Source organism: Hibiscus syriacus, unplaced genomic scaffold (assembly GCF_006381635.1).
Source record: "Hibiscus syriacus cultivar Baekdansim isolate YM2019G1 unplaced genomic scaffold, ASM638163v2 tig00113156_pilon, whole genome shotgun sequence".
NCBI lineage: Eukaryota > Viridiplantae > Streptophyta > Magnoliopsida > Malvales > Malvaceae > Hibiscus > Hibiscus syriacus.
This window is the reverse complement of record NW_024063446.1, coordinates 534,142-547,422: the sequence shown is the minus strand read 5'-3', so window position 1 is coordinate 547,422 and position 13,281 is coordinate 534,142. Positions and strand designations below refer to the sequence as shown.

The following is a 13,281-nucleotide window of genomic DNA, read 5'->3' as shown; positions in this document are numbered from 1 at the left end:
ACGTAATGTCATATTTATTAATTAATTGATCACTAATTTATTATTAGAGGTCTTAAATTCAAATAGTGACCATTTTTAAATGTTTATTTGTCAAATTGATAAATAAATAAATAAAAGTAAATGTTCAAATCATTGATACAAAGTCAAAATACATCATCGTTTTAGCTTTTAGGTTTTTTCTAAGTAATGGCGATTACGGATACTATATAAAATATCACAAATTTTAGCCTAAATTAATTAAATATTATTATTTTTTAGACGGGAAATTAAATGTTCAAGAAAAATTATTTAAGAAAAGAATGTTTTATAGCACTTTAGCAAAAATTAAGGCAAAATCGCCATGTGACCGTAATCTATAGGAAGAATAGATTTTCGAGGTGTTTACTTGCATTTGTTGAGAATCTATAACAGATAATAATTTTATGGTAAAATATACCAATAGTACTAAATATAAGATAATGTTTTATTAAACCTCTTAACTATTAAAATTATAAAATGATTCGTTAATTATAAAAAATTATTTTGTTGAGTCTTTCAACTATTAAAATTTATAAAATTATTACCTGATTATTCATTATATTTGGCACTCATCATTTTTGATTAAAATTTCAACGAAAATCTAAGTTATACATTAACCTACTGATTGAAATATGATAAAATCTGATCTATAATTACAAATAAATACTATATCTTAGTTAATATAATTACAAATAAATACTATATCTCAGTTAATATGCAACTACTGTTAATTTTTTAACAGAAAATAACGAGTTTGAGACATATTGAATAGTTGAGTATTTTATAACTTTTAATAGTGAAGAACTAAACAAAACAACTTCGTACAATTAAAAGATTATTTTATAACTTTTAATAATCAATTGACTCGATAAAATAATATATATAATCAGGGACCATTTGTGTACTTTACCCATATTTTTAACATCAGAACGAATTCATATGGCCGAATTTACTTCACTACTGGAGTAATTCATATATTCTTCCGCCAGTCTAACAGGCAAAAAGATTGAATAATTGGTGCTGATCTAAGGACAGCCCCAAACAAACTCGAAAGTCACCTATAAACCACATTTACTTCACTAGTGTAAAAATCAATGTAAAATATAACCTCATGCAAGAGTATATTATGTTGTTGTTATCATACCCTTGGTTGCCTTTTCATTCATTTAGTGGCTCAGCCTCGGTGTCCCTTTCCTTCATCGCCGACCAATTTTCGATCTCTGATAAACAAACGAAAAACACATCACAGAAAAGTTGTCAGACGAGCTGGATATGCATCGGCAGCGGAAGAAAATTAAAGATGTTGTGGTTGATAGAATGTGTACGTACTTGGTTTGTCTGATATTGCCATCAGACGCCTTTGCAAGATGGAAGCGACGAAGAGGAAGATCGAGCACATGCCGAACATGACAGTGATGGGGAATGCATCAACCTTCATAGGAAAAAACGATAAAGCTAGTTAATATGTGTGTTATGGCATGTGATCGAAGAATGCTATTGTAGGAAAGCGTATAACATACGTTGTACAGCACGATGCAGACAAAGATGTTGAGAGGAATGCGGAAGAAGTTCATGATGGTGCTCCTAGCTTCCTCCGGGATGTATTGGGATCTCATTTTCATAATGGATGGCCAGAATATTCCTACACAAGCCTCGAAAGCACAGAAACCAAGAAGCTGAAGACAACCCGCGAATGAGATGCTACCGCCTTTCACTTTCGAAGGTGCTACCAAGAACTGTTACAAATTCATCACGTTAGGTGCCGCTAAAACAATAATCCACTGCAAGGGATAGAGAGATTTCGGAACATACATTGGTAACAATCGGAAGAAGGAGAGAAACAGAGGAAACCACAAAAACGATCTGCATGTAGCCTTCTACCCTCGGCGATGAGCGAGCCATCAATCGAGATGCAAGGGAGCTTCCCAACATTGAAGCCAACATGAATGTGGCAAAAATGAAACCATGAGGAATCTCTTCGTCATTGGGGCTCAGAGCAGGAGTCCAGAGGAAGACAAAGGTATACATCGAACCTTCAAACAGAGACTGGATGGCACCCAGCAAAGCAATTTTTTCATCTGAAGTGCACAAAAGATTAGAGTGGGGAGGGGAATAATACGAAAACAAAGGTAAGAATCAATGATCAACGGAGGATGACTGGTAAAAAGTAACAACACTTCATCGACGGTACTCAGCCTGCAACGTGTAAACAAGATCAATGGATCGAGATTTACGTTAATATTGAACTCCTACCAGAAGCTATTGCTACAGCAGCGCCCCTGAACTGGGTCAGCAGGTCCTTGTTTTCTGAAGGGTCTCCAAAATTTTCTGTCCATGATGATAAAATAACGGCCATCCCAATGGCAAGAAAGCAAGCAGCAGCATCAAAAGGAGCCACAGGTCCAAGGGACAATGAATCAACAAGTAGGTTTCCAAACAACCCAGACAAAATGGCGACGAGACCATTTCCAAGAAATATAGCCTTTGAAAATGTTATAGACAACCATTGTTGCTCAAAGCCCCTCTGCAAAGATTTAAAACAGAAATAGACTCGTCAGAACAAGGTTAAATTAAAAGGAGATAATGACATCAACTGCTACAAATAGAGCACCTAACAGTGAAAGAAAATTCAAGATATGAAGTAGATATATTAAAAGAAAAGGACACATAAGAAAACACATCTATAATTTGTAAGCTTGCTTGATATGCATTAAGAGTAAAGAGCAAGGAAGCAATGACTCACTTTATTATGTTCAGCAACAAGCCACGACTCGAATGCTGAAAAGAGAAGAGAAGTGGCAATACCTCCCAAAATACGACCTACCATCAAAACCTTGTATTGAGGAGAATGCTTCGTTATGCAGCTAAGGATGTAAGTTATGCAGTAAGTAACACATGCCCTCCGCCGGCCCCTGAATTGAACACATGAATGTATTGTTAGAGTAAGCCAGACGTTTCACCCATAAAGTCTAAAAGAGAAAATATCACAATAGAAGCCAAAGTAAGGAACTTACTGTTTGTCAGCTAGAGACCCAACAATTGTCCCAAACAACATAGAGGATCCAAAACCGACGATAAAAAGTTGTCCGATCTCCCCCTTCCCAAAGCCATATGTGCTGTAAAGATAGTAAACATACGGACCCTGCAGCCAGTCTCCAGCTATTTATAGTACACACAAACAACCATTTATCAAACCAACAAGCTAGATGCATTCCCCATAACGAACATATATCTACATATAAAGATCATACCTCCAAAACTAATTAGAATCAGAAAGTAACTGTGACTCCAACAATAATAAGAACTATGTTCAAGACGCATTAAAATAAGATCGTCAAGTATGCAAATCAAACGAAATACCATTAAAGAGTTGCGTGAAGAGCTATATTAACCGTTAATTTTCTTATACTGTTCATCGAATTCATTACTCGGGAGTTTGACTAACCAGGGTCTCCAAGAACAATGGGCTAGTACTCGAATACTAAGGTTATTAACGCAATAGCGACCTCTCTCCAACCCAATAAAAGAACACCGGAGACCAGATCCCATGTCTCAAACCAGAAAACAGAAAAAGACCGGAAATCCACATATCACCTATCCCAAGTCATTTTCTCATGCTATTTCCTCTTCTGTCAAAAGCTAAAGAAAATGCACGAAAACACCGGAATCAGACTGCGAAACCCAAATCGAGGAAATGGGTACCCGTAATAACAAAAAGTTTGGAGGATCAGATCAGATCGATGCTGAAATAAAAGATCTAGGGGAAAGAAATGGAAATCAGATCTGGGTAACATAAAACTGGGAGTTAATTACCCATCATGAGAGAGTAAACAACAAGGTAATTGTTCTTGAAAGAATTGAAAGCTGAGGACGTGTTGATTCGATCCTTGCTGTTCTTGCTCAGCTCTAATGCTGCCACCACAGCTCCCAATGCCCCAAACACCACAAAGTAGAACAGCTCCATTGCTGCTACTGCTACTGCTACTGCTTACAACTCACCCAGTCACCCAAATTCCTCCTCTTGTACTTATTGGGATAGACGAAGGGAGATTATATAAAGCTGACGAGTGTTCCTTCTGCACACGGGTGTTCATCTCTCAGTGCTTTAGATCGGGTTTTTATCCACTGCAATAATAGCCTTTAGATTTAGTAGTGGTTAAATCATTTTATTAGTCCCTACACTATATGAAAGTAATCATTTCAGCTATAAAGTTTAAAAAAAATACAAAATGATTATTAAATTTATCAAATTATTACAAAATAATCACTACAATATCATAATAAATTATAAAAGTTGAAATATTTAATGATTATTTGTAACAATTTGATATGATTTAATGAGCTTTTGTAATCTTTTGAACATTTTAATAATTATTTTGTAACTTTTAAAAGTTATGACAAAAAAGATCATCTTAATGTCGTTTATTGACCTCTACTCCTCTAGCATACTTTACCATTGATAACCTCAGTTATTATGCTTTCAAAGTTTTGAAATCTTAATCCTAATCTAAATAGTATAGTTGTTAAATCATTTTTAAATCTTATAATTAATTCATCTAACATATTACAGTTTATGAACTAAATTAACAATTTATAAAATATAAGGATTGATGGATGAAATTGGACCTTTGAGTAGTCGTAACTTTGACTTAATTGATTGAGGTACGATAGGACAATAAGAGGAGGGTGTTGGATAAAATAGTAGGGACGAGTATAGAGGAATGAAACCAGGAAAGACGCGTTATTTATTTATTTTACAATTGAGTCCATTTAGGGATGTAAAATCAACCTGTAAAAATTAAATAGGTTAATTTGATGGTTTGATTCGGATCAAGTTAGATTCGGGTCAAATCAGTTCTGGTAATTTTTAAATTGATTTTATCATCAGATTCAGTTCAGTTTTGAATCAGGTTAATTTCAGTTCGGATTGATGTTAGTTCAAAAACGATTCAGGTCTGAATCAGTTAAATTCCAGGTTAATTCAAGTTCAGATGGACTTCAGGTCGGATCTTGTTCAGATCGAATCACATCATTGACATACAAAATTCAGGTCGAATCTTACTTGGTACGACTTGACTTCAAGTCAGGTTATTTTCGAGTTAATTGTTTTTCATTTTTCATGAGCAACGAATTGTAATTTTTAATTGTATATGATTTGGAGTAAATTACAAAAAATATAAATAATTGTGAGTCAATTTTAATAAAAACATAATTTTAAGAACTAAATTAAACAAACAATAAATTACAAACAAAAATCTAAATAAATTAAACAACACACATGTATGAGGGATCAAATTAAAATATAAATAAGTATGGGCCTATTTCATATACAAATATAATTTTAAGAACTAATTGAATAAATGTGAAATTTCAAATTAAATAAATTACACAACGCAAGACCGAATACATATAATTGTAAAATATGAAACTGAAATTAATATAAAAATAGAATGAATTGCATTTATTTTAAATGTTGGGGAAAAATTAAAACCAATTTTAATATATATATATATATATATATATATAATTATAAGTATATATTATACTTATAAGTTTATAATATAAGTATATATTATACTTATAAGTATATACTATATAGGTACTATAATATCCTTCAAAATTTTCAACCATGGTATAATATCCTTCAAATTTTTGTAAAATTCTAATTTGATCAGATTATTTGATTTCTATATCGAACTTCAACATTTTATAACTTTTAACACAAATCTCATACTAAAAATATGATTAATAAGAAAATTCTTATTTTAGCCAAACTATTCATTTACAGACTGTAATATATAACTTTTCCAAAACTATATTTTTAGTCCATAAAATTTTACAAATTCATATTTTCTCATAAACCTTCAAAACTTTCATTTTAATCACTAGCAAAAAAAAATTGCGGTATTGCATCTTTAGTACTATGTGTGAAAAAATAAATTTGGGTTTTCTGTTTACTGACTCGTTGAGAAAAGCTGCCGAATATATTCGGTGGATGTAAATATACAAACCATGTTTCATGATTCAATTTAATAACATGTAAGATCCTTTCCATGTTTCAATTATATATCAGATTGAAAATAGGTCCGGTAATAATAATTATTTACCAGGTTAAATCGGGTTTGAGTTCATATCAGATCAGATGCAGGTTGGGTTCTGTTATCACATTATCGGGTTCAATTCAGATTCAGGTCGTCCTCAGGTTGGGTGCAGGTCGTAAATTTTCAAGTCCAACTCTGGTTCAAGTCAACATCAGTTTTGACTCGAATCTATTTCAGATCACCATCACTTCGGGTCACAAATAATTTTGACTCAAATCGATTTCAGTCAGTTTTACCCAATTTGGTAAATTTTTGTTCATGTGTTGGGCATGTGGTGGGACCTACGTAGTCCGGTATTAACAATTTCTATGGGGCGGAGGTGTCGGTGGTTTCAGATTGCCAAAGGCATTCGGCCGTGGGCAAACACGTCTTGGTTGGATCCTCAGCAAAGTATCTATTTTCGTGCGGGGTCCACCGGTGAAGAAAAATTTAAGTGGAAAATGATGGTGGTTGGGAGCTGCCACCACCAGATCTTGTACCGACACTTCGCAGGTTTTGGAAAATAATTTACTTATCAAGAATTTCTTGGTTGGCCCGCCAAGGTATACACCATTTAACACTCAAAAATACAAAAATATAATTTAATAAATTAATTTAGGATAAAGTTAGGGTACATTACTTAAATGATTTCTTGCATATATAATATTAATTTATTAAATATTCCGACTATTAAAAGTTATAAAGTGATCTTTTAAATATAATTAGTTATTTCATCGAGTTATTTGACTATTAAAAGTTATAAAATGAACGTCTAATTATATATTATGTTCCAAACACATAAATTTTTATTAAAAATTTGACGACAATATGAGTAATACGTTAATCTGCTAACTGATATATGATAAAAGTTGAGCTCATAATCTCAAAAGATTATCATAACTAAACATGTTAACATCAAACTCATATGATTTTTAATTTTTTAACAGAAAATAATAAATTTGAAATATAATAAATAATCAAATGATCATTTTTGTAATTTTCGATAGTTGAAGGACTCAACATAACAACTTTCTATAATTAAGAGACAATTTTATAACTTTTAATAATTAAGGGGCTCAATAAAATAATATCTTATAGAGATTATTTATATACTTCAGCCATAAAATTAAAATTTAATATTTTTTTATCGTGGGGTTATCCGCAGCAGTAATGGGAGATTTGAAAAGCATTTAAACATGGTATAGGGTTGAAACCACTCCTATCCATAATCATGTAATGCGATGCTACATTCACATATGCGACCCAATTAATCAATCCAAACTTTGACCATGACCTTCGCTCGATACAACAACTCTGTTAACCGGGGTTATAGCGCAACATTATCTTTTTTTTGTCTATAAGACTCGAACTCAGGACAAGGCATCGAACACCTTACTATTCTACCCAACACACCTTGATTGTTTATATGAAGTTCAAAATTTTATTAAAAACAACGCAAAATGACATAATTATATCAAAATCTACCACTTAAAAGTATGGATTCACATAAATTTTAGGGTAGGTGATATGATCTCATAGTGTCTACCAAATAAGTTGTTTTTCAACTAGCTTTGATGCAAAAAAAATACCTTAGCAATGCAATGGGCAGCATTTCAAGCATAGTTTCCAAGAGGGGACTTGAAAATACTCGCAGCATCAAGGTCCAAGAAAGAACTTGAAGCACATAAAATTTAGTTGACTAAATGTGGCAATCATCGGAAGGTTGATTCTATCTTGTCATGAAGAGTTACCACCAAGTTATGTGCATCATTTAAGAGTTTCCATACATCAAGTTGCCCCGACATGCTATTGCAGTCACTTATAATCTCATCCGTGCTACCGTAGTTTTTGATGATCAACTTCCTCTTCTGCAACACCGAAGCTGCAATTGCGTAGAGCAATAGATCATCCGTAGGGGGTGCCCTCTGCCTTATCCTGCTCCAGGCAGACTTCCCGATCCCAGCCCTAATGGCCGCCTGATCTGCCCACATTACCTCCCAGAGGCAAATTGTCTGTTCGAATGTCAATTCCCTCCTAAACAGTACCACCACCATTCTATAAACAAAAAAGCAATCCTCAGCCTTGAGCTTCTCCAAATGCCTGTAGAGATGGGAATCCTTACATTTGATTATCTTGGAAACGATATTAAGTTGCCTTCTGATTCCAACTTCATCGAGCCTAAAATTATATCGAGCTTTCTTCATGAAACCTACAAAGCAACAGAAAGCTTCATAGTCCTCTGGGATGACTGAAATTATTGGAGAAAGGAGATCACTCATGCCCTGGCAATAGCCGATTTCAGGGTCGTAGAGTGCATAAGCTTCAAGGATAGCAACCAAACGTGCAGCATGGAAAATTCCGTAGGGCTCCAGGTGATCATAATCCTTTAACCCAACTGCCTTTGCCAAACGGCGTGCCATCCCATCTGACACTGCAGCCTGAGAAGGAGAGTGTGACGTCCATTCAGCATTGGCACGAATGGCATCCAGACGAATGATTCGCTGCCAGGTGGAAAAATCTTCGATTGCATGTCGTTTTGATAGCCATTCACTGCTTGAGCGAGAAAAATTCCTTTTCGAAGACACATCGGGATCATTCTCCTCCCTGCCATCTAAAAAAGGGGAACCTGGAATCGCTTCAGGGTCTTCAGAGGAGTCAGAGTCCGATGACTCACTGTTCCGAGCCGATACATCAGCACTTGTTCTTCTCGATCCATCATCTCCTTCCAAAAAGGTATTGGGTGGTTCATCAGAATATTCAGTATTAGGACTCCTTCCCTCACTAGAGAGAGACTCTCTGGCACTAACCACATCTTCGGAGCTAGATGAGTCAATCTCCTGAATAAGACTATTACCATCTCCGTTTTGACAAGTTCCACCAATTTCAGTGAACTTAAAACTCCCAGTGCTCTGTTTTGCAAGCCGGCAGCAGTCTCTGCGATGTTTTCCATATTCCTTCCTGCATTAACAGATTGACAGAAATGAAGAAATGAATCAAACAAGTAACTCTATGTAACTATCAAATTTTAAAGCTAAAAGGGTTTTATGAGTAAACAAATTTTACCTTTTCTGAGTTCTAACAACGTCTCTTTCTTCTTTGGAACTGTTTAAGTCATAGCTGCTCCAGAGGAAAAGAAAAAAAATGTCATGATTAAAGTGGCAAAATGATCCACTGAACGTATGCCCCAGCCAACTGCTATCCATGGAAAAGTAGAAACTTTTCATGATTCAGCATCAATAACCGCAAGAACAATGGCAACACAAGTTCAGTGTACTTACACTCCAAGAAGAACGGCCAGACCTCAGCCCTGATACTTGGATCAACACCCTACATAAGCAGTTTACAAGATTAAGCATTCAAATGATGAGTAAACAAATAGAAGAGAAGATTAATAGGTTACTGGCACCGTGACCCACTCTACTGCGAACTTTTTTCAAGAAATTGACCCCACCATCCCGGAGTCTACCATCTGGGCTAAACAAACTTCTCCACTGCTGAGGTGAAAGGGCCTGTTTCTTTCTCCGGCGAGACCAAGGTGATTTGAGTCGATCACTGAAAAGAGAGGTGAATTTGCATATGGGAAATGAGAAGCTAATGACAGTGATAAAAGAACATGTTATTATAAACATAGGAATTCCAGTAGTAAATCTGATTTCACATCATAAGATAAGATTTTCCTCAAGAATCTCTGTTCCAACAAATTTTTGGAGTCTTCATATTCACAAATTGCAACTTGAAAAATGTCAATTAATGAACAATATCCTAGCAGATTGAATCAATCTAAAAGCAGAAAAAGTCGGACTAAAAAGAAAAAAGCAAATTAATTTGCCAAGGCACGTAAAACAGAATCACAGATCCAGCAAATAAGAAAAGCAAAGTATATGTCAGAATTTTGAAGTAAACAGGCAAACAATGGAGCAATAAATGACTGGAAACTCTAAGAAATAAGAGGTGCAAACCCCATTATTTCAAAATAAATTTCAAAAAAGGAACTAGAAAGAATCCAAATACAAGCAAAGCAAACAAGCTGAGATCGAGATCTGAAACGAGAATCTAACAAAAGATCAAGTATTTGAGGAAGAGGAGTTACCTATCGGCGGAAGAACAAGAAGCTGGTGAAGAAGAAGTAACAACGAAAAGAACCGAACGCAAATGAATCCACGGCGATGACGATGACGACGAAGGCGAGCTTGAAGACGAAGACGAAGCAGTCTGACTTCGTCTAAGAGCTTTCATTTATTACAATCTGTGGGGTTTTTTTCCTTTTAAGTTAACTATACTCTCTACGTGTCGTTACTAGGGTTTTCTGAGATTCTTTTTTACCGTTAGCATTGAAACGATCGATCAATTTTTCAAAATCAATTTTTCACCTAGTGCTGCTGGTGTAGAAATCGGGACAAAAGAGAAGGTTACCAGCAAGGACGGTGAAGACAACTGCAGCTTCGGAGGTCGGCGACGCCGTAGAAGACCAGAATCCACCGTCTCTAATGCCGCCGAAGTGGTGGATTCTGAATTGACTGGCGTTGCCTGAAGGTACCATGAGGCCGATGAAGCCCAAACAGATAGATGACCAAGCTGCCCTCCTTATCTTTCGCTTACCAATCAATTCCCCCTTCAAAAAGCCAACTGCTTTAGGAAGTCTTTTGCTTTAGTCTCTCTCTCTCTGGCTTTTTAGACAGAGAGGGAGTTTCAAAGTGAATGATGCAAATATTGCATATTGAAACCCACGCGAATTTTGAAATTCAAGTACTAACATAAATGTGAGGTTAATTTTGTAAGCATCATATATATATATATATATATATATATGGAAGTAAAATATACAAAGACTACTTAAAAAATATTGTTTTATTAAATTTTTTATTATTAAAAATTATAAAATATTCTCTAACTAAATAGTATTGATTTGTTGAGTCACTCGATTATTAAAAGTTATAAAAATATCACTCAACTATTCATTATATTTTAAAATCATCATTTTTTTATTAAAAATTTGACAGTATTCTTAGTTGAACATTAATTTTCTGAATGTAATATGATAAAATCTGATGTCAGAATCTCAAACAACTATTATATCTCAGTCGTTATGTTAACATACAGTTCAGAAGACCGCCAATTTCTTAACAGAAAAGAATGAGTTTTAAACTTAATAAATAATTGAGTGACTATTTTGTAACTTTTAATAATTAAGTGATTTAATAAAAATAATACTCTATAATCAAAATATTATTTTATAATTATAAATAATTGAATCGTAGTAGAAGAATATGATTTTTTTTAAATCGTTATTTAAAATCGTTATTTATTAGGAATTTTAAAAAATGTAATGAAAGTTAATGATTTCGTCGAAATTGTACACAATCTCCATTAAACTCGTTGATAAGCAAATGAAGAAATAAGCAAATGCAAATCATAAAAAAATAATCTATAGCTCGGATCGAAAAAAACTTGGCGTAGATTTCAAGTTAGCAGATACTGTGGACAAGCATTGATGAAGTCGGTCAAATATATGTCTAAATCAGATTGATTTTAGACATTCATCATGGTTTTCTCCCAAAATTGTCGGCGTCAATCACTTGATAAAGAATTGAAAAGCAAGAGAGGAAATCAGTGCTTTCGATTCATCAGTTAAATTATTAAAATCGGTTCTCCTAATATTTTATTTTAGTTTCAAATTATATCTTTTGAAACTATACGTTTAATAATCAAATTATATCAAGACTTTCTGTTCATGGAGGTCAAAGCAAATTTTAGATGGTGTTTCATGCACTTATTAAAACTTAGGGTAGTTGCTATTCCTGTTTTATCCACACCATCTTCTGAAACAAAAGATTTTTAGAAAAAACTACGAGTAAAAAGAAAAAAAATCTCATGATACAGATTGATATGATTTTCTCTACACATTCCTAAACATAGCCTGATTACGTGGATGACGCTTTCAGATAGACTCTTAACTAAAGAGAGACTCCTTAGAATGAGAATTATTACTGATAGCTCATGTATAATCTACAAAGAGACTATGAAGACTATGGATTACATGTTCAATGACTGTACTCTGGAAATTTTCATATGTAATAATATTTTTAATCTCTATGGTTTAGACACTCCTCCTTTACCATAAGGTGACCATGTTAGATTGGCTCTGTAGTGCTTGAAAAGGTAAGTCTCTTCTCACTACCATTTTGAAACTTGTTTGTTCGCTTTTATTTATTCTATGTGAGAGTAAAGTGTTAGAGTATGCCCAAAGACTAATCATATGATGATTGTAATAATACATTTATTTATCGGTTTTATTAAATAAATGCATTGCCAATATTATTTTCAGTTATATGTTTGTGTTTAACATAAACTGTAAGATAATAAAGTTCATATAATGACATAACTGTTATTATTAAAAGATCCCTAGTCAAATATTATTATGGACATTGACAATAATAATACGCTTAAGATTAACATGTTATTGATTTATGACAACAAGTTGTCATTGACATAAAGATGCATAATTGATACATGATTACATTGTTAGAGAACAATGTATTGGATTGACCGACCATAAGCATATTTATTGGATTATTATGTGATAGTCATAACATTACTCATGGTGATAACTATATGTATGATCCTCATACTTGAGATCAATACTATCCCAACATATATTGTTGCATGTTTTGATGCGGTTAAACAAGCTCCGTAACTGGTTGCTCTATAAAGTCTATTATTGAATATATCTCAATATATGTAGTGATGTGTATGATTAAGATATGATTTGTCATTCCTACATATGGATTTAATTATCCCGAATAAATTAAGTAAACATTAAAAGAATGTAATTTAGATTACAACTCTTTTAATTGATATATATAATTCAGAATATTTAAATAAGTTTGTTTTTAAAATAAACATTAAAGATTGTAATTCTGATTATAAGTCTTTAATGTATATTTAAGTTGAATTAATTAAATAATATTTTATTTATTAATTCGAAATAACTTAAAACCCTAAGATGTTAGAAATAATAGATATAAAAGGATGCGTTAGGTATAGCAGTCGTGACAACACAAATAATCTTCAGTCGTTTCTTTCTCAAAACAGTTTTGGGGAAAACAAACATTGCTCTCAATAGGGTGAACTGAGTAGAAGCCGAGACGTGATTTCGTAGAGGCTTACGATTCGAACCGATCGA

The 13,281-nt window shown here is 33.6% G+C and overlaps 2 protein-coding genes across 2 annotated transcripts; both read right to left on the bottom strand.

The window, feature by feature from the left end:
- Nucleotides 1-933: 933 nt before the first annotated feature.
- Nucleotides 934-4,049, bottom strand: LOC120185920 (molybdate-anion transporter-like). Its single transcript, XM_039189996.1, has 8 exons — nucleotides 3,832-4,049; nucleotides 3,033-3,177; nucleotides 2,762-2,930; nucleotides 2,272-2,542; nucleotides 1,831-2,096; nucleotides 1,539-1,754; nucleotides 1,348-1,450; nucleotides 934-1,238 (listed from the first exon to the last, which is right to left on the bottom strand). Exons 1-8 carry the CDS (start codon nucleotides 3,980-3,982, stop codon nucleotides 1,177-1,179), a joined length of 1,383 nt encoding a protein of 460 aa, XP_039045927.1. The 5' UTR covers nucleotides 3,983-4,049; the 3' UTR covers nucleotides 934-1,176.
- A 3,606-nt stretch (nucleotides 4,050-7,655) lies between these two features.
- On the bottom strand, nucleotides 7,656-10,817 carry LOC120185926 (small G protein signaling modulator 1-like). Its single transcript, XM_039190008.1, has 5 exons — nucleotides 10,189-10,817; nucleotides 9,515-9,650; nucleotides 9,379-9,425; nucleotides 9,162-9,218; nucleotides 7,656-9,056 (listed from the first exon to the last, which is right to left on the bottom strand). Exons 1-5 carry the CDS (start codon nucleotides 10,332-10,334, stop codon nucleotides 7,811-7,813), a joined length of 1,632 nt encoding a protein of 543 aa, XP_039045939.1. The 5' UTR covers nucleotides 10,335-10,817; the 3' UTR covers nucleotides 7,656-7,810.
- Nucleotides 10,818-13,281: the final 2,464 nt, after the last annotated feature.

Bases quoted from the DNA above. Each gene is read 5' to 3' on its own strand.
- LOC120185920 (XM_039189996.1), bottom strand. From the start codon at position 3,982: ATGGAGCTGTTCTACTTTGTGGTGTTTGGGGCATTGGGAGCTGTGGTG. The intron at 2,543-2,761 runs GTGAGTCATTGC...AAATCTTTGCAG, and splicing joins TTGTTGCTGAACATAATAAA to AGGGGCTTTGAGCAACAATG. The intron at 1,451-1,538 runs GTATGTTATACG...TTTCCTATGAAG, and splicing joins TCTGCATCGTGCTGTACAAC to GTTGATGCATTCCCCATCAC.
- LOC120185926 (XM_039190008.1), bottom strand. From the start codon at position 10,334: ATGAAAGCTCTTAGACGAAGTCAGACTGCTTCGTCTTCGTCTTCAAGC. The intron at 9,651-10,188 runs GTAACTCCTCTT...CTCTCTTTTCAG, and splicing joins TCTTGTTCTTCCGCCGATAG to TGATCGACTCAAATCACCTT. The intron at 9,219-9,378 runs GTGTAAGTACAC...TTTCCTCTGGAG, and splicing joins GTCTGGCCGTTCTTCTTGGA to CAGCTATGACTTAAACAGTT.